Source organism: Rutidosis leptorrhynchoides, chromosome 4, assembly GCF_046630445.1.
Source record: "Rutidosis leptorrhynchoides isolate AG116_Rl617_1_P2 chromosome 4, CSIRO_AGI_Rlap_v1, whole genome shotgun sequence".
Lineage (NCBI taxonomy): Eukaryota > Viridiplantae > Streptophyta > Magnoliopsida > Asterales > Asteraceae > Rutidosis > Rutidosis leptorrhynchoides.
The window spans coordinates 2,356,566-2,380,271 of NC_092336.1; the positions used below are offsets into that span (position 1 = coordinate 2,356,566).

The 23,706-nt window shown below is 35.3% G+C and overlaps 2 protein-coding genes across 6 annotated transcripts; one reads left to right on the top strand and one right to left on the bottom strand.

Annotated features, from left to right (window-relative positions):
* The first annotated feature begins 5,148 nt into the window (after positions 1 to 5,148).
* On the top strand, positions 5,149 to 11,573 carry LOC139839465 (uncharacterized). 4 transcript variants are annotated; one of them, XM_071829527.1, is made up of 8 exons: positions 5,149 to 5,283; positions 6,809 to 7,186; positions 7,300 to 7,385; positions 8,076 to 8,222; positions 8,921 to 9,023; positions 9,410 to 9,522; positions 10,893 to 11,017; positions 11,197 to 11,573. In XM_071829527.1, the coding sequence occupies exons 2-7, from the start codon at positions 6,892 to 6,894 to the stop codon at positions 10,983 to 10,985; spliced, it is 837 nt and encodes a 278-aa protein (XP_071685628.1). In that variant the 5' UTR covers positions 5,149 to 5,283; positions 6,809 to 6,891; the 3' UTR covers positions 10,986 to 11,017; positions 11,197 to 11,573. The 4 variants fall into 4 exon arrangements, with proteins under 4 accessions (XP_071685628.1, XP_071685631.1, XP_071685629.1 ...); XM_071829530.1 differs by having other exon boundaries at positions 7,306 to 7,385; XM_071829528.1 differs by lacking the exon at positions 5,149 to 5,283 and adding an exon at positions 5,301 to 6,727.
* Positions 11,574 to 11,906: 333 nt separating this feature from the next.
* Positions 11,907 to 17,093, bottom strand: LOC139840097 (uncharacterized). Of its 2 annotated transcripts, none has more exons than XM_071830320.1 (9): positions 16,644 to 17,093; positions 16,090 to 16,326; positions 15,891 to 15,993; positions 13,363 to 13,442; positions 13,209 to 13,286; positions 12,941 to 13,032; positions 12,654 to 12,765; positions 12,427 to 12,552; positions 11,907 to 12,316 (listed from the first exon to the last, which is right to left on the bottom strand). In XM_071830320.1, the coding sequence occupies exons 1-9, from the start codon at positions 16,896 to 16,898 to the stop codon at positions 12,194 to 12,196; spliced, it is 1,206 nt and encodes a 401-aa protein (XP_071686421.1). In that variant the 5' UTR covers positions 16,899 to 17,093; the 3' UTR covers positions 11,907 to 12,193. The 2 variants fall into 2 exon arrangements, with proteins under 2 accessions (XP_071686421.1, XP_071686422.1); XM_071830321.1 differs by having other exon boundaries at positions 11,909 to 12,316; positions 16,090 to 16,254; positions 16,644 to 17,088.
* Between the last annotated feature and the right edge of the window lie 6,613 nt (positions 17,094 to 23,706).

A 23,706-nucleotide genomic window follows, 5' to 3' on the forward strand; every position in this document is an offset into this window, starting at 1 on the left:
ATGAGATTATAACTACCAGGCCATGCGATCGCATGGCCACCTGGATCCAGCCAAGTTGCCTTGTTTTCTAGCTTGCCGACGTTTTTATTTAATAATATAATATATAATAAATAAATAATTTATATAATTATTTAAATATTATATTATATTCTTGTGCATAGTAGACTAATAATTTTTGGTCCGTTGCGTCGGGCGTTGATAGTTGGCTCAGGTCCCGGTTCTGGATTTTCGAACGTCCTTTCGTATAATTTAATATCTTGTACTTTGCGTTCCGCAACTTGTACTTTTGTCATTTTTAGACGTTTCTCATCAATAAATTGAACCACTTGGATTGTATCTTGTACATTTGATCTTTTTGGTCATTTGCGTCTTCAAATCGTCGTTTTCGCCTTTTGTCTTCGCACTTATTTAATATAAACGATTACAACTTAAAATAGGACAATTATAACTAAATAATTTACATATTGGGAGGATATTGCTACTAATTATATGTTCATTTGGAGTACTATCACCTGCCTAGTATTGAACTCGCGACCTCCCTTTTACCAACAAACACCCAATACCACTTGACCAATTCTGTTTTTCTGAATAACATCCTCCCCTAATTTATTTAACCCAAAATCGACTTCTATCTTCTTCTTCATCTTTATCAATATCAAATCATGCAACAAAATCATCTATTCTTAATTATAATTTCAAACGTACCCTAGTATTTAGTAACAATTACGTAAACCCCTTAATCGTGATTAATTTAATTTAAAAAAATAATAAAAAATAATTAAAAAAAATAGATGGTAAAGAGCTGCTCGTCGCTGCCATGGAAAGAAGAAAAAAAAATGTTTTCACTTTAGGGATCGTTTTAGATGTATGTTACAATATGAAAAAGATTGAAAAACACTTTTATAAACTATCTAGATTATCAATTAAACTTAAATCAAAACAGATAATTCAAATTTAATTGATGAACATTGTTTGACCTTTTTATCCCACAAACTTTGACTCCGAAATTTGTCTATGATTTGAAGAATTAAAGGATGATATTTTACAGGAAGATTAACTAACTGAATCCTAATCTAACCTCATTTTTAGATTTTTAAATCTTATTCGTATCTGATCAATTGCTTTTTCAAAGTTCATGAACATGAACTAAAAATCAAAATTCAATTTCTAAATCGTTTTAGATAAAACTTTCAACATGAAATATACATTAAATCACTCCCAGAAACTTTTTGAATCATCCATTGATCCAGAAACATCAAAACCATTACGAATTCTTTGATGAACAAAATTGTTGACTTTTTAATTTTTAAATTTGACTTTACAAATTCGAAGTTAATAAGAAGAATCGAAGCATGAAAACTTACAGAGAGTTTAAATAGATCATTCCTAACAACTTTGCATTTACAATTTTTGATAAACAAAACAGATTCAAGCTCTTGAAAAATTAGAACAGGAACAAAGGTGAACGGGTTTATTTGTTTTTTTTTTTCTCTCAATTGTAATCTGTGGAATATGGAGTGAGAGCGAATAATTGAAGTAGGAACACAATTTAATCACAAGTTTGGCATATAATGTAAGTTGAAGTCGACAGATACATGAATCAGACAAGAATAAATAAAAAAAATAAAAATTCGATTATGATATGAGATACCTTTATTTGATATTATTTAATATTAATAATTAATAAATATTAATAATAATAATACTTTTAATATTATTAATAAAATAATAATAATAATATAAATAACAATAATAATGGTATTTATTAATAATAATGTTGATATTACTACTAATAACCATAATAACATTAATGATAACAATAATAAGTTTGTATCTTAATACAATAACAATACTTAATAATAATTTTAATAATCGCAGTGATATTAATAATAAAATTATTGAAAGTAACTATAACAACTACTTAATTATATTTTTACCCAGTAATCAGACTTAATATTACATTTTATTAATTATGGCATACATATAATAATATATATATACATTTAATATTTATATATATTACCATATACATATAACATTAACTATGTATAGAAATCATATATATTTATTTAATTACATACATATATATGTACAAATAGTGGTTCGTGAATCGTCGGGAATGGTCAAAGGTTAAATGAATAAATGAACACAATTCAAGGTTTTTCAGACTCAACATTACAGACTTTGCTTATCGTGTTGAAATCATATAAAGATTAAGTTTAAATTTGGTCGGAAATTCCCGGGTCATCACAAAAAACTACCAACGCTACGACAACATCACAATTACAATCTAAACTAAAGCAAAAACGAAATGGAACCCATGAACCTGAACTAATACGTCTTGATGAACTCGCCGAATTGATCTACTTCAGCGCCTTGCGCCGGCCTTTTCTTTATATATATTTAATTATATAATCATTAGATACTTATAGGCAAGGTTGCAAAATTTGCTATTCGGGGATTAATCGGCCGAGGCTTTAGAAAGAATAATTGGCTGGTGATTAATTAGGAATTAATCGGATTGTACTTTATACATTTAAATTTTAAATTTCAAAGATTATGTGTAAATATAGAACAACAACAAAAACAAAACTCAATCCCACAAAAGTAAGGTATGATGGATGTAAGATGTAGACAATCCATCACTCATATTAGAATAAAGAGAAGTCATCACTGACAGTGAAACACTCCAAAAGTAGATAAAGTCCTATATCTCAATGTTCTATGAATAGAAACATTGCTTCCAAATGGACCTCTGACCAATAAGTAGGTTAAAAAAATATGAGACGCCATGAAAATGGTAGATTCAAATTTTCATGGGTTTTAAACATACCCAAAGTTCAATTTAGACTCTAAGCTACAGTCAAGTCGTGAGTAAATCGACGTTTGCTGTTGTTTCGATGAATAGAGCCAATATGTGTAAATATAGAAGAAAACCATAAACATAAACATAAAATGTACTATAATTGTCTAAAATTGTTTAAAAACTCTAAGAGCACAAGGTGCACATGTTCATATCTCAGTTTCCATTTTGGACACTGAAATGAACTTGGTGGATATGTCCACGGTGTCTATTTTTGTGTCCATTTTTATATTTTATATTATTACTTAATTTTTAATATTTTTTATTATTAGTTCTTGTTTTCTTAATTCAAATAAACTTCATTAAATAAAATAAAATACATAATTAAAATTTTATAAAATAAAATAAAGGGCAAAATCCATAAAAAGGTAACATATTATACCAGTTTTCCTATTTTCAGTAATATATTTCATTTCGCTATAAAAAGGAGTCCTTTTCCAAAAGTTAATCTAAAAAATGAGTGTCGTTAACTTTTGTTAACTTTCTCAGTTAAGTGTCAACTTTGCATTACATGTCAAGTCCTTTATCGACTTTCGTTTTAGACATGCGTTTTCGAGGCGCGTTTTCAAGGAGCGTCTTCGATGCGCGTCGATCGTGGCACGTTTTCAACTCACGATTTCGACGCGCGTTCTTGAGGCGCGATTTCGACGCGTATCGAAATGTTTCCATTTTTGATCATGTCTTTGGGAATCACTTTATATGGGAAAAACACGCATCGAAAACGCGTATCGAAAAACAAGCCTCGAAAACGTTCATTGAAAAACCACGCATCTAAAAACACGCCTCGAAAACGCGCATTGAAAAACCACGCATCGAAAAACACACCTCGAAAACGCGTGTCGAAATCGTGCATCGAAAACGTGCGTCGAAATCGAGATTTGAAAACGTTGGTCGATAAAGGACTTGGCATGTTATGCAAAGTTGACACTCAACTGAGAAAATTAACAAAAGTTAACAACACCCCTTCTTTTTGATTAACTTTCGAAAATATACTCATTTTTTATGGTGAAATGAAATATATTACTGAAAATAGGAAAACTGGTATAATATGTTACTTTTTTATGGAATTTACCCTAAAATAAAATAAAATAAAATAAAATAAAATTACATTTATTCATAAAATAAACTAAATTACTCAATACAAAACATAAAAGTACTTTTAATCTCGGATAGATCACACATGCTCAACCAAATCGGGTCGTAAGCCTTCGTGCAATTCTTTATCTCGTAGCTCCCTTGCTCTTCGATTACGAGCGTCGCACCTTTCTATCCAAGTACGTTGCATATTTTGAACCAGTTCATTCTGTAAAGTTGAGTAGAGACTCCCGAGCAACACGTTCGGACTTTTGCAAATACTCATCCAACGCATTCAGTGTATAACCGCATGCTAGCTGACGTAGTGCCGCGATAATCTTCAAATGCGTACTAATACTCCATTTGCCATGTGAATCTTGTCTCATCTAAAACCATCTAAAATATGGCGATAATGAATTTGCGGAGTAGGTTAGAATATCATCTATAATTCTTAGAAAATTATGTTGGCGCATCCAGAACCGTCGCTTGATATTTTCATCCGTATATTTGAAACCCTCGACAAAATAATCGTCCATTAAACGATCATGTGCACCATAATGATCACGACGTATGTAACAACGGGAATTTGACGGGAATTTGCACCATCATTGCTTGAAGAATTAAGTTAATCTAAAGTGCTGAGCGTATAGTTTGTAAAATCGTCCGACGAACTCGAAAACGACATTGTTATTAAAAAATTAAAAGACATATATTGTTTGATATTGAATGGAAAAAGAGAATAGACATAAACGTGGTGAGGAAAAATAAGTGAAAGTGTGTAAAAATATTTATGAGGAAAAAAGAAAAAAAAAAAAAATAGGAAACCTAGCCGTTTAACGGCTAGTTTTTTGAAAATTCCGAATCAAACGGTCAGATTTCACACCATCAGTACCCGACAGTGTAAAACCGACGTTGTACCGGTGTCGACTGACGGTCGATCCCTGCATCGATTACCACCAATGGCGAAAAAAATAAACTGACACCGAGTGCTCTAAAGTTCATGTATAAATTCATGTTGGAATGTTGATCAATTTTGACTTTGACAGTAAATTCGATATTGACCAATCAATCAATCGTCATTGAACGATTAATTAAACGGATTAGTGTTAGTAAAAACGATTAATCGGTGAATAATACGAGTAAGTTTTTTGTTTTTTTTATACCGGTGCTTATAAGGCATGCTCACCTAAAAAACTCCCTAAATTGGATAGAAGCGAGATTCTAATTTGCTATCGTTAAGTCCCTATTCAAATCGAGTTATTTTTGGAGATCTCCTTTGGACAGATCTTCATTGACCGGCCGATACTTTGTTCAGACTTAGGGTTCATTATCCCCCGAATTTATATGTAAGAATTGTTTCTCTCAATATTTTATCATTTATCCCATTAATAAAACGTCCTATGTACATTAAGCAGCTGATTGTTATAGGTTTCTTAATCGTAATTATTGGTCTTCATCTTCTAGAAATTTTTAGTTGACCTCACATTTGCGTTTTGTATGGATCCCAGAACCACTTATTCTATGGTCATCTAATAACCAGTTACTGATTGGTATTAGTGGCCAATAACAACCGAAACCGAACCGAATTGTGAGCCGTAACCAAAAGGTTTCTAAATCCTAAATAACTGATGTTAATGGTTTGGGTTAGTCATTCGGGTTGTTGTTAGGTCTTCAAGTTTCTGCATTTTGTGGAATTGCGATATTTGTCAGGTTTTGGTGTTTGGATCTGTTTTGGTTATTGATCTAAGCCAAAATTTACCGGTTAAGAAACTTGTTATACAGGTGACCAAAATAATCGATAATAATGAGAATACCAACTATCAAAGAAATGTCATGATACAAGTGACCGAAGTAATTGATAAACAGAATTCACCGGTGAATTTTGGCTTGATCAGTTATATGTTTGTGTGTACGTGCCCGCGCGCGTGTGTGTGTGTGTGTGTGTGTGTTTCAGTCTTTTTAAGAATGGAAAGCTAAAGAATTACAAAAAACTGAACTGAATCAAGAACGGCCAAATTGATATAAGTATCAGAGATATTGTATGTGGGTGTGGGTGTGTGTGTATGTGTGGGTTTTTTTAAGAATGAAAACTGAATAGTTACAAAAAACTGAACTGAATCAAGAACAGCCAGATTGATATAAGTAACAAAGATATCATTAATGGTAGCTGGCAAGCTACTTGTTTATTCGAGACTTGGGATGGTGGTGGAGATAGTGAGCAATTGCTAGATTTAGTGGAAGAGTGTGAATACAAAGATGTATAGCGGTGGCGTTGGTGGTGTGAAAGAGAAGAAAAGTCGTTTTGTGTTATATTTCTGCTTTTATAGTAACAGTATCAACAGAGAATATGCTGTGTGGTTAAAAAGGTGGAAAATTTAAGAAGTTGACCGCATTTGTTTTATTTAATAATATACATATATATGTAAGTCATTATGTATATAGAAAATAATAATTTCAGTTAACTGAACTTTCGTTCACCAACTCGGTTTGTACATATATCTACAAAAATGCATCAAGGAATGTAAGACCACACCTTGATCCCCTGAATGAACTTTGGAAGGAAAAAACAACCATAGAGGGCCTATAAATAGAGATTTGGATAGAAATGTGCTATTTGCCATTAGCATGAGTCAAATAAAAATTTAACCTATAATGGTTTTATGAATTGAACATAACTAGAGCATACCAAGTCAAACTGGTACAGCTGATATGGTTCTCTTTATCTTGCAACTGATTTCATACAAGACATAGTTTGGTTGAGACCATGTTCACTAATGTTATTCTTCGCTGGTTCGTGCTTCATGCCATTGTTTCACTAATCAATATGACGAATCTATGTGAATAGTTAACATGCTTGTCTAAATCTTGCAGAAATTTGCTTTTTGTGTTGAAATGGTAAATTGGAGAAACTTGTTTGTAAGTTGTGGTTGGATCCAGATTGTACGTGTCTCAAGATGCAACTAATGTCAAATGACAATCCAAGAGAAGGCGGCTCTTCAGAAGAAGCAGAACCCATCTTAAATGAGTCTAAAAATGCTGCTGCTGCTGCTGAGAGAGGTGACAACCATTCATCATCATCATCATCATCATCATCATCTACATTTGAAATAAGACGTGTAGCTAGCAGCGATTGTTTGATAGCTGTAGAAGAAGATTCACATGATGGTTCTGATAATGATGACGTTAATGAAAATTCTAGTCTGGTAACTTCTGACCAATCACAGTGCCGCATATGCCTTGATACGGAAGGTGTGTGGACTCTTTTTGTTGTTTGTGATTGAAATAATACAACCATTTTTCTTGATATGTTTTAAGAGTCTCCTATATTGAGATTCCTTCCTTGATAACTGACTGATTCACAGGAGAAGATTTGATTGCGCCATGCCATTGTAGAGGCACCCAGAAATATGTCCATAGGTCTTGTCTTGATAATTGGAGGTCAACCAGGGTATGTATTGTATGTTCTTAAATAAATAAATAAATAAATATGGTAATCTAGTAATTGAAACAAATTGACTCTCTTTCTTTACAGCTACGTGCTCAAGATGAAGTCAAATAGCTAGTACTTCTTTCTGCTATCAATTGTCACTTTTTCAATAAATACCACTTTGTTCTGCAACCCCACCGGGTCGATGTGATACTGATATATATATATATATATATATATATATATATATATATATATATATATATATATATATATACATATACATATAATATGAAGTATATAATATCACCACGGTATTTACCCGTTTTATGGAGTGACCCCGGGGAGGTTTTACTGACCCGTATTCTATGATTTCGGCCCGCTCCGCCTGCCCCTCGGGATGGTTTAAGGATCGGGTTCCTGTAATGCGGTTCCGTTTTCCGCCCGAATGCGCGTGTGTGCGTGGAAAATGATTGGGTGGGTGGGTTATTCCTCCCGTCTGTGAGTGATTCTGAATACTTTGCCTTTAAAAAGAGAAGTATATAATATCGCCACGGTATTTAATTTTAAGATATAGTTGTAGTGGGTTTCATAAACAGTTGGCATATAACCTGTTATCTTGATCAATATTCATTTCATTATACCGATGACGATAATTTCTGGGTCACATCAAAAAACGATTACCGATGTACGTGACTATCATTGTTTCAGGAAGGTTTTGCTTTCTCTCACTGCACGGAATGTAGGGCAGTGTTTATACTACGAGCAAATGTCCCACCTGATCGCTGGTGGTTGAGGTTAAAATTTCAGTTGCTGGTTGCAAGAGATCATGCATTCATTTTCGTCATTGTTCAACTGGTATGAATGCCATTTTTATTTATTTATTTGTTGTATTCATTTAAGTTAAAGTCCTAGTTTGACTTCATCGAATCAAGTTATACATTGTATATCTTTACTATTGATTGTGATTTCATAGCGTTAATCTTACATTGGCAAGAATTAACAAATACACTGTTGATTGCTACACACGTGATGTCACACATTTTTATAACGTAATATGCCTTATTACTAGTTGTCTAGTTGTAGTCTCATGTTACAAACTATTGCTAAATCAACAACTCTACATATTTATTAATGTAAATGGGTGTTCACCATGGCATACATACGCATCAGTCATTGTTGTTATTGTAAAATTCATGGTATAATTCTGATTCAGTTATTCTATTGACTATTTGTGTCTTATTGACCAATTTATGGTTCAAAGCGAGCGTTGTGGAATATATAATATGATTGATATGGGGGTGGATAAGAAATTAACAAGTGTTTTCAGCTGATAGCTACTAAATTGTTGTAATAAAAATGTCAGCCTGTACCGCCAGTGTGTGATGCTTTATTGTTTTTGCACATTGGTTTCAGTCACATTAGGGAAGCTGACTAACTACATGAATCCTTCTTCCTTGTGTTTCTTGTTAACACTGTGAATATGAATGTACTGTCTCATTATCGACTTGCTTTTGATGAGAATGTGGTTGATTGATTGGATACTTTTTCAACAGATTGTTGCATTCTTAGGTGTCTTGGTCTATAAGTTTTATGGAGATGAACTTAGAGAAATGTTTGGATATGAAGAGCACCCTTATGGCTTTTATACGATGGCTGGTAAGCGTAATTTAATTTCCTTTCTGTTTAACAACATTGTGAATGTTGTTCCAACATTCACAATGTTGGTTTGCATTAATTACTTTGATAAGATGAACATGGGATATGCATGAGAGAGATATTTGATTCCTAATTTAAACACTACCTCATGTTTATGTTTCTTGCATGAGGTGAACTGAACTATAATTGAAGTATTTGGCAATAAAAGGATTGTCTACATCTCACCTCCCCCATACCTCGCATGCGCGGGTTTGGGTATCGTTGTTGTTGGCAAAAAAAAAAAAAAAAGGTTTTTTATAGCCAAAAACACGAGAGATTTTGTGTTGTCTAATCATGCTTAACAATGAGAATACATGTTCTAACCTGTCTCATTTTTCTAATTTCAGTCTTAGCAATCGTTTTGGTGGGCTTGCTCTATGGTTTCTTTATAGCCATAATTTGTGGACAGCGAATCAATGAACGCCACTATCACATCCTTGCAAAACAAGAACTGACAAAGGTCGGCTCTTTCATCTCTTATACAAAAATTGTAATTGTATAATAGGAGTCAAACAAACTGTCATGGAAAATCACTCGATGAATTTTAGGATTATTCAAATCTCTAGTCCTCCTAGTCCTTAGTACTTGCATGGCAGGGTTGCAAAAGTTTGACACCTTGGTCGATTAATCGCTTGTCGGCCATATGCCGAAGCGATTTGAGGTGAACGGGATTATTAGTCAACAATATCAAAATTTTATGTGGAATAATTAATCGTAACCGGAAAAGGGTTGGGCTATTTGTGTTAAAGAAAGAGCATATACAAAAAAGGAAGGAAATAAACCCTAATTATTGACATAGTTTGACGCATTTTTTTAGGGATGAAATCATAATTACTAGGCAAGAAAAGCCCTATTAACTAATTAATATGACTATGTTTATGTTTCTAATTATGTTGCTATTAACTAAAAGACCAAAACGTTGCTTGTAAACATCAGTGTTGCTATTTATTTTTTGAGTACCAATTTCATTGTAGTTTGTGGTAAGTTCCTATCTGAAGCCCATACCAAAACAGAAGTGATGGGGATAAAATTAATTGATGCCTTTGTTGCTATTAGTATTAGGCTTCATGCAGGTCTGAAAATACAAAAGCAACATAGTATTCGTTAGGTATTTGTATACATACTCTTGAGTGTTTTTGTTCTTATCCTGTTCTAATTCTTTTTTGTTTTTAGCAAATAAAATGGAATATATTAATAAAGAAAAACACAAGCATACAAAGCAGAACCAAGGGTCAGGCACAGAACCGACCCTAACCAGAAAACAACAGAGTGCAGTTACAACCCAAAACAACAAAGAAACAGAACTAATGCCTAACAATCTAAAATCAACAATCTGACATCAGTACCAACCACCAAACACACTCGACTTAACATAATCAGTCTCATCTTTCACAACACACTACAATTAAGCCTAGAATACACCCAACATTTGACTTTCTGACTTTAAGCCTCATCAACATGAGCTTGATAAAATCACGGCCTTGATAAGTTCACCATTAGGGTGTTCCTTTTTCTTAAATGACCTGAAATGAAGTTTCTCTCTGTAACAATTTAATTCGCGTGTTTGATGCTAAACCCATGTGTAATGGTAAGAACAGGGTGTAGATGATGATGATGATATACGTATATGTATGAATGTATATGAGCAGTGTGTATATCTCAGATAGGAACAAGATGAATCTGTATTGAACTCATTTCTCACTACTCATTTGAATTACAAATTAGGTTTGAGGTTGAGCGGATTTGGGTCTAATGCTTTTTCTCACTTTATCAAATAAAAGTCTGCAAAGTTTACTGATGAAATTGATTTCTTTATTTATTTATTACCAGGAATACATTGTCGAAGACAGAGAAGTCAACAAGGATGCTGCCGAACTTGACCCTAGCCATGTTACAGAGCTAAGAATGTTGGGTCTCTACTGAGTTATCAATTCGCAGATGATTTTGGATACTTGGTAAGCTCAATTATTTTAGTTTGCAAGTGTACCTTATTATATATATATGTGGTGAGAATTTGCTTTACGGTGAAGGAAGGTAGTGACCGCATTTTTTTCCGCTGCCAACGGTTTTTATGTGCAAGAAATCTAGACGGTGTATCTCTTGCATATATATTTAATATAACACTACCTTACAGTTGAAACTTAGATACTGGTGTGGGCTGGCATTCAGGATTGAAGACCCCAGGTCACCCCCTTTGAAGCTGTTGTTAATGTAGTTGCATTAAGAGTATATACATTGAGAGAGCATATGGAAATTGAATTGAAGTTGTATATTGTTCTTCTATATTGTGTTATAGTTTTAATTTTCACACGTACAGATGATCAATTCATCCCTTTATGTGTGTTTGGTGCCCCAAACACATTTGTTTTTTTTTTTTTTTTTTTTTTTTTGTACGGCAAGTGTAGTCTTTCAAGGATTAACTGCAGACTTGTACCATTTGTTTAAACGATAAGTAACTTGTGTTGAATGTTTTAAACATGCACAATTTGATACCAATTGTGTATATTGCATCTGACATATACTATGAGTATCAGTTGTCTCTTTTATCATTGCGGTTTTTTTTTTCTTTTTTAAATGATCTCATTTTTATTTTATCATATAACAAAAGTGTACGGTATTCCTCAACTAAGTTTGGCAAATGGTTATGGTTGATATTTCAATTTCCTTCCAAGATGTCTAGCATTCTAGCATCTCGTTTTATCATTCGGACTTGAGGGATAGAACCAAATAGTATACACATTGCTTTGTTAACTACGTGGTTCTATCATATCGGACTAGAATTATATACTTTTGGTTTCGTATGATAAATAGAATAGAATTCACATTAACATTAACATTAACATTATTAATTAAAAACGCAAACCCACAGTGAAGCTACAACTTACAATCTCGTGACATTATTAATTAATCCTCCATGATTATGATTATTATGGTACATATTATAATCGAATTAAAACTTAAAAGCAACTTGATGTTTCACATGCATTTATCTGTCTACAATCCTCACTAATTTGCTAGGGGAAAGCAATGATGGTAGAATAGTACAACAGTAGTATCTTTCGACAATTTAATCCACTTGCATAAAAACACCAAACCCTGAGAATAGTGTGGTGTGGTGTGGTGTGGTCGGCCTAAAACTTGTGCTCCATGTCAAAACCACCAACTCTTCGAATTAAGTTCCACAGTGCTGTTTTGGCTTCCTCCAGCGTTTCAACTCCATGTCCTTCTTCAAATGCTAACCTCTGTATGTTAAACTGCCACATGGTAATGCTACTATCATTATAATTATTATTATTATTATTCTGTTGAAACAAAGAATTAACATCAAATCTGACAAAGCTTTTTTATGTTTCAATTTACTTACCTGTGCACCTTGGCGTACACGAACATCCGTTCCCTTGCTATCTATAGATATTAGTGCTGCATCATCCACTTGCGTTTCTAGTGACAAAAGTTCTTTTATGGGCTTCGAGAATATCATATTTAGCTCCTACCACCCCACATGTACAATCTCGTTATTAAACCATGCATCACCACCATATAATTAATATACACGAATAACATTGAAAACCAAACTAAACCTTTACTCACCTTCAGGTTCTGTTCGCCTCCATCAACAGCAATCTTGTCAGGTCGAAGAGCCTCGTATTCTCTTACATTAACCCAAGCAACCGTCCCAAAACCTCCAATAAAATATATATCACTGCTTCAAAGGAACACACTTCCATTAATTTGGTCCTGAAACACCACTCCTATGATAATCTATATAGCAGAATCGGTTTGCCACATCTATTCTAATTTAATCTAATCAAATAAAATATATATCACTGCTCCAACAATACTATAGTTTCTACACAGACTGTACATGATCAACTAACCTTATATTTTGCATTCTGAAGTAGTAAAAGTTTCCCCATTTCTGTGAAGGCCCCTGTTGATGTTTTGCTATATACTGCTTATGAGCCCATTCCTAAAAAACGAAAACCACAATACGTCACTTTGCCATAAATCAGCCAACAAAAGTTGTACAACACAATACAATACATTGCTATACGTACGTATGGACTAGTGATACTTCATTTAAATTATACATCATTCCTAGCGCTAAAACTGATCATTACAAATATACTTGTAGGTTTGCATAACCTGCTCATCTTCAGGTAGAGGAACAACATCGCCAAAAATAGTAACTCTTGCATTCGACAAGCCACTCCATCCAGGTATCTGCAAAGGAAGCTGTCAAAAAAGGGTACACCAGACGCCCACCAGAAACATAACCATGACTAGAAACCATACTAACCTGTACCACCAATGTACACCTCGGATCAGCTAATAAGTTCCTCGTGTGTATAGCTAAAGGAGAAAAGGAAAATATGGGATCTGCAAATTAGTTAACACATAATCAATTATAGAGCTGAAAGAGTGTAGTCAGAAACATTGCAAAGTGTGGAGGACGGTGTGGTAGGGAATCTTTCAAGCCAAGAAATCACTCTAGTAAATCCGGGGACCAAAGTGAAAATATGGAGGGACTGAAACTGCCAAATGCTCAAAGATTGAAGCCTATAAATAACTAAATAAGTGTGTCAACATCTCATTTATAACACGCTACACATTCACACTTATCATCGTTCCAACACACTTACATTTATATAGTTTGTAATTAATTAAAAATCACTTTGATTAGTAATTAAGTAGCTAAGGAGGCAATTTGGGAATTACGACTTCGGTCAAATATTTGTACGTGTACGACGCTATCTGAGGTTTTATTCTATTCAAGCATTTGTTTAATTTATTTCTTTTTAGCATGTTTTCCTTTTATTATTTGCAAACATTTTATACTTGTTATACAATTACCTTGCTAGCATAAATATCTGAGTGGTTGATATGATTGGTGTATATGTTGGAGTAGTTACGTAATAATTAGTACTATTGTGATGGCCATACTTTAAGTAGAAATATGGAATGTACAATTGCAGATTTAGTATTTATTATCCACCCAACTTATGATGTGACTTAAACCTAGTGTACCCAAACGAACGTAGCTAATTCATCAGAAATAGGTCCCTTAGTCATTCTATGACTGATAGATTCTTTGAACTCGGCAGGCCATTGTTCTCATGATACCTCGTGTATTCACTAGAGAGATAAGGATCATAGCATTAGAGATAGATTCAATTTGTCTCTTTGAGAGAACTCTCGGGATAATCACCGGTTAGTTAGTCATCCTAACTGCCTACTGATGGAACGTCTAAATGGTTATACCTATTGCATGTTCTTGTTTGATTGTTATCATAAAAATAGTCTGCCTTGTCCTAACTAAGGAGTTTCATAGTCCCTCACCTACTATCTGCCGACTTAATGACGTATAAGAGATCCGATTATTATCCTCATTGTATGATGTAAGAGTAGATTATCACTTTACACGATTATGCCAACTTACTCTGGTGGCTTCCAATCTCATTTTGTGGATTTGTTTATTCAAAATGTTCTTAGTTCATGATAGAAGAATAAGATTGGAGCATAGCTGCTAATTTATCTAAGTTGTCAGTCTAAGAGAACTTGTGACGACTATAGTATTACAACCATTCAACCCTAGTGACATACCTGACCCTAGTTTTGGACAACCTGATCAGAGTCCGGTAGATTTGTTAGATTTACTCATCCTCTAAGATAACCTTATATGTTCTATGGCCTTAACCTACCTAACTACTTGGCCCCAACATAGACCAGCATCATAGCAACCATGACCCGACTGAAGCATACCTAGAGAAGCCTCCGCCTTATTTATAATTATGCACTTTAGTTTAAAAATCCCAAAACAATTTTATCTTCATATAAATAACCAAAGATCTCTTTATGACCTAACCTCAAATTCGCCACTTTTTAAAGAACGAACCTAGGTCATATTTACAACTACTACCCATTAGAAATAGGAGTGACAGTTATATTTAGGCCCAACCTTATAAATTCGAAATACCCGTTGTGCTCTTCCATGATTGTCCTTTACGCATAACGACACGTAAAACCCGAGTGTTTCGGAGGCATCAAGGGGCCCCATACTACCTAGCAATCGTTGTGCTTCTTCAAGCAAGATAGTTTTCAGTTGCGGACAGGTTGAGACGTTTGGTCCTTCACTTTGTAGATTTGGGTTATTCTTTAGCAACGAAACCTCGAAGTCGGAGTTTGGCCTCTCTTCGAAATTAAGTCTAGTACCATCCATCCGATCTTGAAACCGACTCCTGTGAACATGCCCTAGATAACCGTTCAAAGAACCTTCTAGAATGTAGCAGTTGTGTCTCTAATTCAGACCCACGATCGATTGCACGTTTGCCTACACGGTACGAAAATCCCGGACACATGTGTTGGTTAAAAGAATGTTGACTTGGTAAAAGATACGTCACGCCGTGACGTGGCGTAACGTATAACAAACTTCTTAGAGCGCTTTTGGTAGCAATACTAAGTGACATTCTCCACGATGGCCCACGTAACTATAACACATAATTAAGGATTATACGTCGTGCGCTTCACGTGACCAGCTTGTGACAGGAGGCGCGTCATTGGTAGTTAATAGCCGTGTGTTTCTTTTTGATTAAGTTTTTTGTCTCTACACCCCGACTCCCATAATGGGTTTTTACAGTAGGAAGACAAAAACAACAACAACAACAACAACAACAACAACAACAATACCCAATCCCACGAACGTAGGGTATGGGGGAGGTGGAGTGTAGACAATCATTCCTCGAACCCTAGATTAGAAGGAAGTCACTACTCAAAAGAAAAAAAAAGAAGGTGTAGCGGTAAGCAATGAAAGTGGATGCAATGACTTACGTCCCATTGCGTCTGGTGCAAAGTCTACTAGGGAACCAAATGGGTATCCTTCACGTCGATGATGCATCCGAGACATTACGGTACACAAGTGAGCAAACCTAGCCTACAATAAAATAAATAAATAAACATATGAGGTAGTGAATTAATGATGAGAGGCAGATAACATATGAGGCAGTGATTAATGTTTATGTTTAGCTACCTGTTCCATGAGATTACGCACTGCCAAGGCTGGTCTAGGCAAGTCATGAACAGAGGTTGCAGTTTGCACACCCCCGGATATAGGGGTTCTGAAGAGCCCCGCGGCCCCACCTCTCGTTCCTCCTCCCCCACTTGGTGGTGCCACCATATCTGATGTCGGTGTGTCCTTGAGAAAATATGACAAGCCATCACTTAAAAACTTGACCATCCTTTTCAAGTATCCATCATTATTCATAAACTACATGATCATGTGTTTAATCATCTTTTTGACAAAATGTCCATATACATATATACATCTAAGTCATCGGATCTTCAAAATAGAAAACACAGCCATAAAAAGACATATATTCATATCATATCAAGAATTTATTTATTTATTTATATTGAACAAACTAGCAAAAAATCAAATCAATGGAAAGGATTTTTAGTTGTTAATTACCAGTAGTTTTTATGATTTATCTTCTATTTATCATTCATTTTTGTAATAAATCAAATAATTAAAATAAATTACACATTGTTCTAAGATAGACGATGATGATGATGATGATACCGTACAGGAGAAGAAGATACAGAAGCAGGTAGTAGTAAACTGTTAAATCCAATATCATCATTATTATGATCATTTACAACAGGTAGTGGTTGCTCTTCATCTCCATTATCTTCCCCTGAAACTTGACGATGAGCAAAAAGACCTCGATTGATTTTAGGGAAACAACAAAAATTTATTTTAAACGACAATGGAGTTGGATTAATAGATAAGCGCCTTTCTTGAAACGTTGGTACCAACACGGACCTTGAAACAGCTTCCATGATTATAGCAAAAATTACAGATTTATTTATATTTAGACTCTATTAATTACTGGTATTTATTATTATTATATTCAAATACCGGCGACTTGAACCACTGAAGCTACGGCTATGATTTTGGACTACACTTGATTATTTTGAAATAGGAAAAAAAAAAAAAAAAAAAAAAAAAAAAGGTTTCGCCGCCGCAGCAGCAGCAAATCAAGGGTTTTGAACCAGCAACGTTATTTATTATTTATAGTAAGGGAGTGACAACCAATAATTCTATACAGGATTGATTATGCAATACAATACCTAAAGTATGATGAATTGTGTACATACCATAAATGCTTAACAATTTTCTTCTCTTTTTTTTACTACCTACGTCTCAAAATAAAAAAAATTAAAAATATCCACCTTACTATATTTGTTTGTTAAGAATATTCATTTGAATACATAAATTAAGCTGAGATTCAAGGGACCAATGAGAGGGTGATATGTGGCACGAAAATCACATGTGATTGAAAAAAAAAATTCAAAAATCTTTTTTTCCCAAAAAAAATTTTCTTTAAATTTTGAATTTTTTTTTACGAATTTTTCTTTACAATCACATGTGATTTATCTGCACAATCACATGTGATTGAATTATACAATCACATGTGATTGAATTTGACATGCATAATCACATGTGATTGGGTTTATAATCACATGTGATTAACATACAGAATTACATGTGATTGTAAAAAAAAAAATTCGAAAAAAAAATTTTCGAATTTTTTTTTTTTTGAAATTTTTTTTGAAGGTTTCGCCGCCGCAGCAGCAGCAAATCAAGGGTTTTGAACCAGCAACGTTATTTATTATTTATTATTTATTATTTATAGTAAGGGAGTGACAACCAATAATTCTATACAGGATTGATTATGCAATACAATACCCTAAAGTATGATGAATCTATCTATCTATAACATTCTATAAATCACGAACTTAAATCCAACGTGTCTCTCCCTAATGACTTCTTAATTGTTATTAGTGACATGGCTATCTCTAATGACATTTCTAATCACTCACTAATCCACGCTGGCAGCTAATATACGGGAATGAATTCACGCAGCAAAATCAAAACCCCCAAAAAAATCATCTCATACGCCTCCTCATCTTCAAACCCTAATGCATCAAACCGCCATGAATCAGAAAATCAAGCACCTTCAGAGGGTTTAATCATGTGAATCGCACAAGGTTTAATCATGTTAATCGCGATTGGTGATGTGACAGGCGATCAACCAGATTCGAGTGTGGATGAATCAAACAATTATGTGAAACATTCTATAAATCACGAACTTAAATCCAATGTGTCTCTCCCTAATGACTTCTTAATTGTTATTAGTGACATGGCTATCTCTAATGACATTTCTAATCACTCACTAATCCACGCTGGCAGCTAATATACGGGAATGAATTCACGCAGCAAAATCAAAACCCCCAAAAAAATCATCTCATACGCCTCCTCATCTTCAAACCCTAATACATCAAACCGCCATGAATCAGAAAATCAAGCACCTTCAGAGGGTTTAATCATGTGAATCGCACAAGGTTTAATCATGTTAATCGCGATTGGTGATGTGACAGGCGATCAACCAGATTCGAGTGTGGATGAATCAAACAATTATGTGAAACATTCTATAAATCACGAACTTAAATCCAACGTGTCTCTCCCTAATGACTTCTTAATTGTTATTAGTGACATGGCTATCTCTAATGACATTTCTAATCACTCACTAATCCACGCTGGCAGCTAATATACGGGAATGAATTCACGCAGCAAAATCAAAACCCCCCAAAAAATCATCTCATACGCCTCCTCATCTTCAAACCCTAATACATCAAACAGCCATGAATCAGAAAATCAAGCACCTTCAGAGGGTTTAATCATGTGAATCGCACAAGCTTTAATCATGTTAATCGCGATTGGTGATGTGACAGGCGATCAACCAGATTCGAGTGTGGATGAATCAAACAATTATGTGAAACCAATTATGTAAGTAACCAATTTTTTTATATCAGATAGATTTATGTATATAGTTCTAGACCTATACGGTAAATATCACTTTAATTCTTTAATTCTTCCTGCTATGGATCCGCTTACATTCACCTATACGATCTTCATCTCACAATGGTGTTGATCTTGATTACTTGGTTTGGTTTATTAATTGTCTTTGATTTTGATTTAATTATTATTTTTCTTTGACTTTGGTTTTTGATTGTATTTGATTTTGGTTTTGATTTTGATTCCAAATTCTATGATTTTCGTTTCTTATTCCAAACTCATTTACTTTGTTATCTATACAAATTGAAGCGCTAAGAAGTGAAGACATGAAGTGAAGACATAAAGTGAAGTATACCACTGTAGATTGAATGGTTATATGGTTAGTGGTAGTTGATTTTATAGTTTCATTTTTTTGCTGTATCCACTTTATTATGTCTCACTCATAAGGCTTCAGTTATTTACAACTGCATAAACATCAGTTTAATAGGATCATGTGCTCAACAGTTTAAGCTCTTTCTTTCAAACGTAGTCAAAATGTTTTAGCAAAAGGATTTCTTATTTTCATGAGAACTGGAAATTTATTTGTATTAATGATCATCATGAAACGTATTGACATAATAATAAAAAATGGTTTCTTTTGTTTGTTCAAGTTACTTATGTTAAGTACTACCTTTTTCATTCAACACATGTCTGCTACAGTTACTGTTGGGTTTTTGAAGGATGCACGATCGCATATTGACGTACAAGGGTTCAATGTTTATTATAAAAAAAGACTCATTAAGGTTTTGTTTATATATAGGACTTTGCAATTGCTTTTTTCTTTTATTTTCTGTATATCTTTATTCCATTGCATTTATTATACATCCATTTTGGAGACTCTGGAATGCTGCAGGAAGTGATGGTCGTGCGGTCATAGGTTAGTATTTATGCCTTCAGATATTGAGCTTCATAACTGTCGTAGCGTTCAATTTATTTAAATTTTTTTTTTTTTTTTTTATAGCAAAAAACGATTAAGCAAAAACAGTGAAATGGGTTTAACATTGTGTTTGAACTTTCATTGACATATTAACATCTTTATGTTTTTTTTTTAAATATGCAGGTGTTTCATTTAATTGGATATATGCTAAATCTATAAATCATTAAGGTTTGTTTTCTTCAATTATCGTGTTGATTTTACCTTTTAATGGAGACCAGAACAACATGACCTATTTTGAATTGTCATAGGTTATCAAAGCTTGGTTTCTAACAGGAACCGATTTATTGTTCTAAGGATTTGGATGTGTATCTTTGGCAATAGTTGATGGTTTCCAGTGGTTTCCAGCCGTCATCTAGATGGCTCTGTTCCAGCTGCCATCTAGATGTTCAACGTTTCCAGCTTTGAACAACTCATATGGAAGTAGCAAACTTGAACACGATGACGGCCGCCAACTTCCGCCAACCTTCTTCGTTCACACCATTCACCGCCATAGAATTTTTGCTATAAATAGAGATGCAAACTTTCATTGTAAATCATCCAAAAATCACTCAGAGAAGTGTAATCACAACCTAGAGAGTGTGTGTGAGTTTGAGAGTTTTTTTTTTGTAAGAGTTTTGTAATACTCTGTAAATCTATTCTTGTGAGTAATAGAGTTGTTTTTCTCTCAAATTTATATCTCCCAACGTCCAGCGATCCCCTCTTCCTAACAAATGGTATCAGAGCTTGGTTAGAGACGTTGGTTGAGTTTTTGGGTCTTCTGAAGTTTTCTCAAAATTCAATTTTGAGTGTACCATTGGATTCATCTCGTCGAACCGAGTCCAACGCAAAAAACGGCGACTTAAACGGAGTTATAACGAGCCCAGAAAACGCGGTCAAAGTTTGGTCAACTCGCCGGAGAAGACGACCAGTGCCGGAATTTTCGCCGGAGAAGACGATCACTGTAGCGGTACTGTAGCGGTACTGTAGTAATTCTGAAATTTTACAATTTGGTCCCTGAAATTTTCAGAATTTCATTCTTGGTCCCTGAAGTTTATAAAAATTATAATTTTGCCCCGTAAGTGGAATTTAAGCCGCGAAGTGTCTATTCCACCATTTTCAACCGTTCCGGACGTAACGGTGATCTCTGTTTTCTACAATTCAACCCCGTTTGTGTTGAAAAATTATTTGTAAGGTGATAATGTCCACAGAAGAGTCAACATCATCTTTCGGAGCTATGATTATGCTCACAGCCACAAACTACAAGCTGTGAAAACCTCGAATGGAAGATCTCCTCAGCTGTAAGGATTTGTTCGATCCTATTGAATTGAAGGGTATAAACCCTGATTCTGCCAAAGAGAAAGAGTGGAAGAAATCAAACCGAAAAACTATTGGTCAGATCCGTCAATGGATTGATCATAGTGTCTTCCACCATGTTGCACAAGAGACAGATGCATATGTCCTCTGGAAAAAGTTGGAGGACATGTACCAGGCCAAGACTGCTCGGAATAAAGCCCTGCTGATGAGGCGTTTAGTCAACATGAAGCTCAAAAGTGGAACTTCAGTTGCCGAGCATACCAGTGAGTTCCAGAGCTTGGTCAACCAGTTATCGTCTGTAGAGATGCCGCTTGGCGATGAAGTTCAGGCGCTACTGCTACTTAGTTCCCTTCCCGATAGTTGGGAAACGCTGGTAGTAACACTCAGCAACTCAGCCCCGAATGGCAAACTTACCATGTCAATGGTCAAGGATGCCCTATTCAGTGAAGAGGCAAGGAGAAAAGACATGGGCACAGATCAGACCCATGCCTTTGTCACAGAGAATCGGGGGAGACAGCGAATGAGTAGCAAAAATAAATGGAGAGGCAGAAGCAAGAGCAGGGGCAGGTCAGCTGATGGCAGAAAACCAACATATAAATGCCATCATTGTGGATTAGAGGGACATATGAAGAAGAATATAGATTAAAAGAGGAACAAGGTCAAAGCAGTTCACAGCCGAAGAATAAGGGTGGAGAAACATTAGTGACTATCTCTGGTGATGTAGCTTATTGTTCAACCCATGATGAGACATGCCTTCACGTCTCACGAGAAGAAACAGAATGGGTGGGAGATACTGCAGCTTCCTACCACGTGACTCCATACAAGGAATACTTCACAACATACAAAGCTGGAGACTTTGGAGCTGTGAAGATGGGAAATTCCAGTTCCGCTGAGATTGTCGGAATTGGTGATGTCAAGATAAACACAAGTTTCGGGAGCACAATCACTTTGAAGGATGTCCGCCATGTGCCAGATCTTCGGCTGAATTTACTTTCCGGAGTAGCTCTCGATAAACAGGGCTATGATAGTCATTTCAGTAGAGGCACATGGAAATTGTCAAGAGGCGCTATGATATTCGCTCGGGGACACATTTGTGGCACACTTTACAAGACTCATGTGAAGATCTGCACAGACAGTATTAATGTTGCAGAAAAGGAGGCTTCACAAAATTTATGGCACCAGAGACTCGGTCACATGAGTGAGAAAGGGTTGTCTACCCTAATAAAGAAGAAGCTTATAAATGTAGACAAGGATGTTGCGCTAGATCCTTGCAATCATTGTCTGTTTGGTAAGCAGCATAGAGTCTCGTTTAATTTCTCTTCAACGAAAAAATCAGAGTTACTCAGTCTGGTACACTCTGATGTTTGCGGTCCCTTGGAGGTTGAATCAATTGGCGGCAATCGATACTTTCTGACGTTTATCGATGATACTTCTCGAAAGGTGTGGGTATATTTCTTACAGACGAAGGACCAGGTGTTCGATTACTTCAAACAGTTCCATGTCATGGTAGAACGTGAGACAGGAAAGAAGTTAAAGTGTCTTCGATCCGACAAAGGCGGTGAATACTCTTCCAGACAGTTCGATGCCTATTGCAGATCATATGGCATCCGACATGAGAAGACGGTCCCACGTACCCCTCAACATAATGGTATAGCAGAAAGAATGAACCGAACAATCATGGAACGTGTTCAGAGCATGCTCAGTATGGCTAAGCTGCCAAAGCCATTCTGGGGAGAAGCAGTCAGAGCCGCTTGTTATTTGATCAACCGATCTCCATCAGTACCACTGAATTTTGAAGTTCCGGAGAAACTTTGGTCTGGAAAGGATCCATCATACTCTCACTTAAGAGTATTTGGATGTTTGGCGTATGCACATGTATCCAAGTAGCTCAGGCAGAAGCTGGATGCAAGGACCACTCCATGCATATTCATAGGCTATGGAGATGAAGAATTTGGATACAGATTATGGGATCCAAAGGAGAAAAAGGTGATCAGAAGTAGGGACGTGGTGTTCCATGAAAGCCAGACAATAGAAGATATTGAAAAACCCACAATATCTCAGAAGTCAAATGTTGCTGCTCAGGTGCCAGAGGCAACAACGGAATCATTCATGAGAAATGAATTTTCAGTGCAAGAAGAAATGCCAGAAGTAGAAGATAATGAGGAAAATGACGGTGCTGAGCAGGGGGAGCCACAACCCCATCTGCCAGACGTTCCAGCACCATCACAAGGTCAAGATGATGGTGGATCTCCTCAGAATGTTCCAAAAGTTCGTAGATCTGAACGAGGTCGGATTCCATCGAGTAGATATCCAGAATCCGAGTACCTTCTACTTACTGAAGATGGAGAACCGGAGAGTTTTCATGAAGCAGTAACTCATAAGGATAAAGAAAAATGGTTGCTCGCAATGCAGGATGAGATGGATTCTCTGCAGAAAAATCAAACTTATGAGATTGTAGAACTTCCACGCGGGAAGAAGGCACTGAAAAATAAATGGGTGTTCAAGCTGAAAAAGGATGG

Coding starts and splice junctions, on each gene's coding strand:
- LOC139840097 (XM_071830320.1), bottom strand. CDS start 16,898: ATGGAAGCTGTTTCAAGGTCCGTGTTGGTACCAACGTTTCAAGAAAGG. Junction 13,443..15,890: donor TGCACCAGACGCAATGGGAC/GTAAGTCATTGC, acceptor ACTAATTTGCAG/ATCCCATATTTTCCTTTTCT. Junction 12,553..12,653: donor GAGGCGAACAGAACCTGAAG/GTGAGTAAAGGT, acceptor GTGGGGTGGTAG/GAGCTAAATATGATATTCTC.
- LOC139839465 (XM_071829527.1), top strand. CDS start 6,892: ATGCAACTAATGTCAAATGACAATCCAAGAGAAGGCGGCTCTTCAGAA. Junction 7,187..7,299: donor CATATGCCTTGATACGGAAG/GTGTGTGGACTC, acceptor ACTGATTCACAG/GAGAAGATTTGATTGCGCCA. Junction 8,223..8,920: donor TTTTCGTCATTGTTCAACTG/GTATGAATGCCA, acceptor CTTTTTCAACAG/ATTGTTGCATTCTTAGGTGT.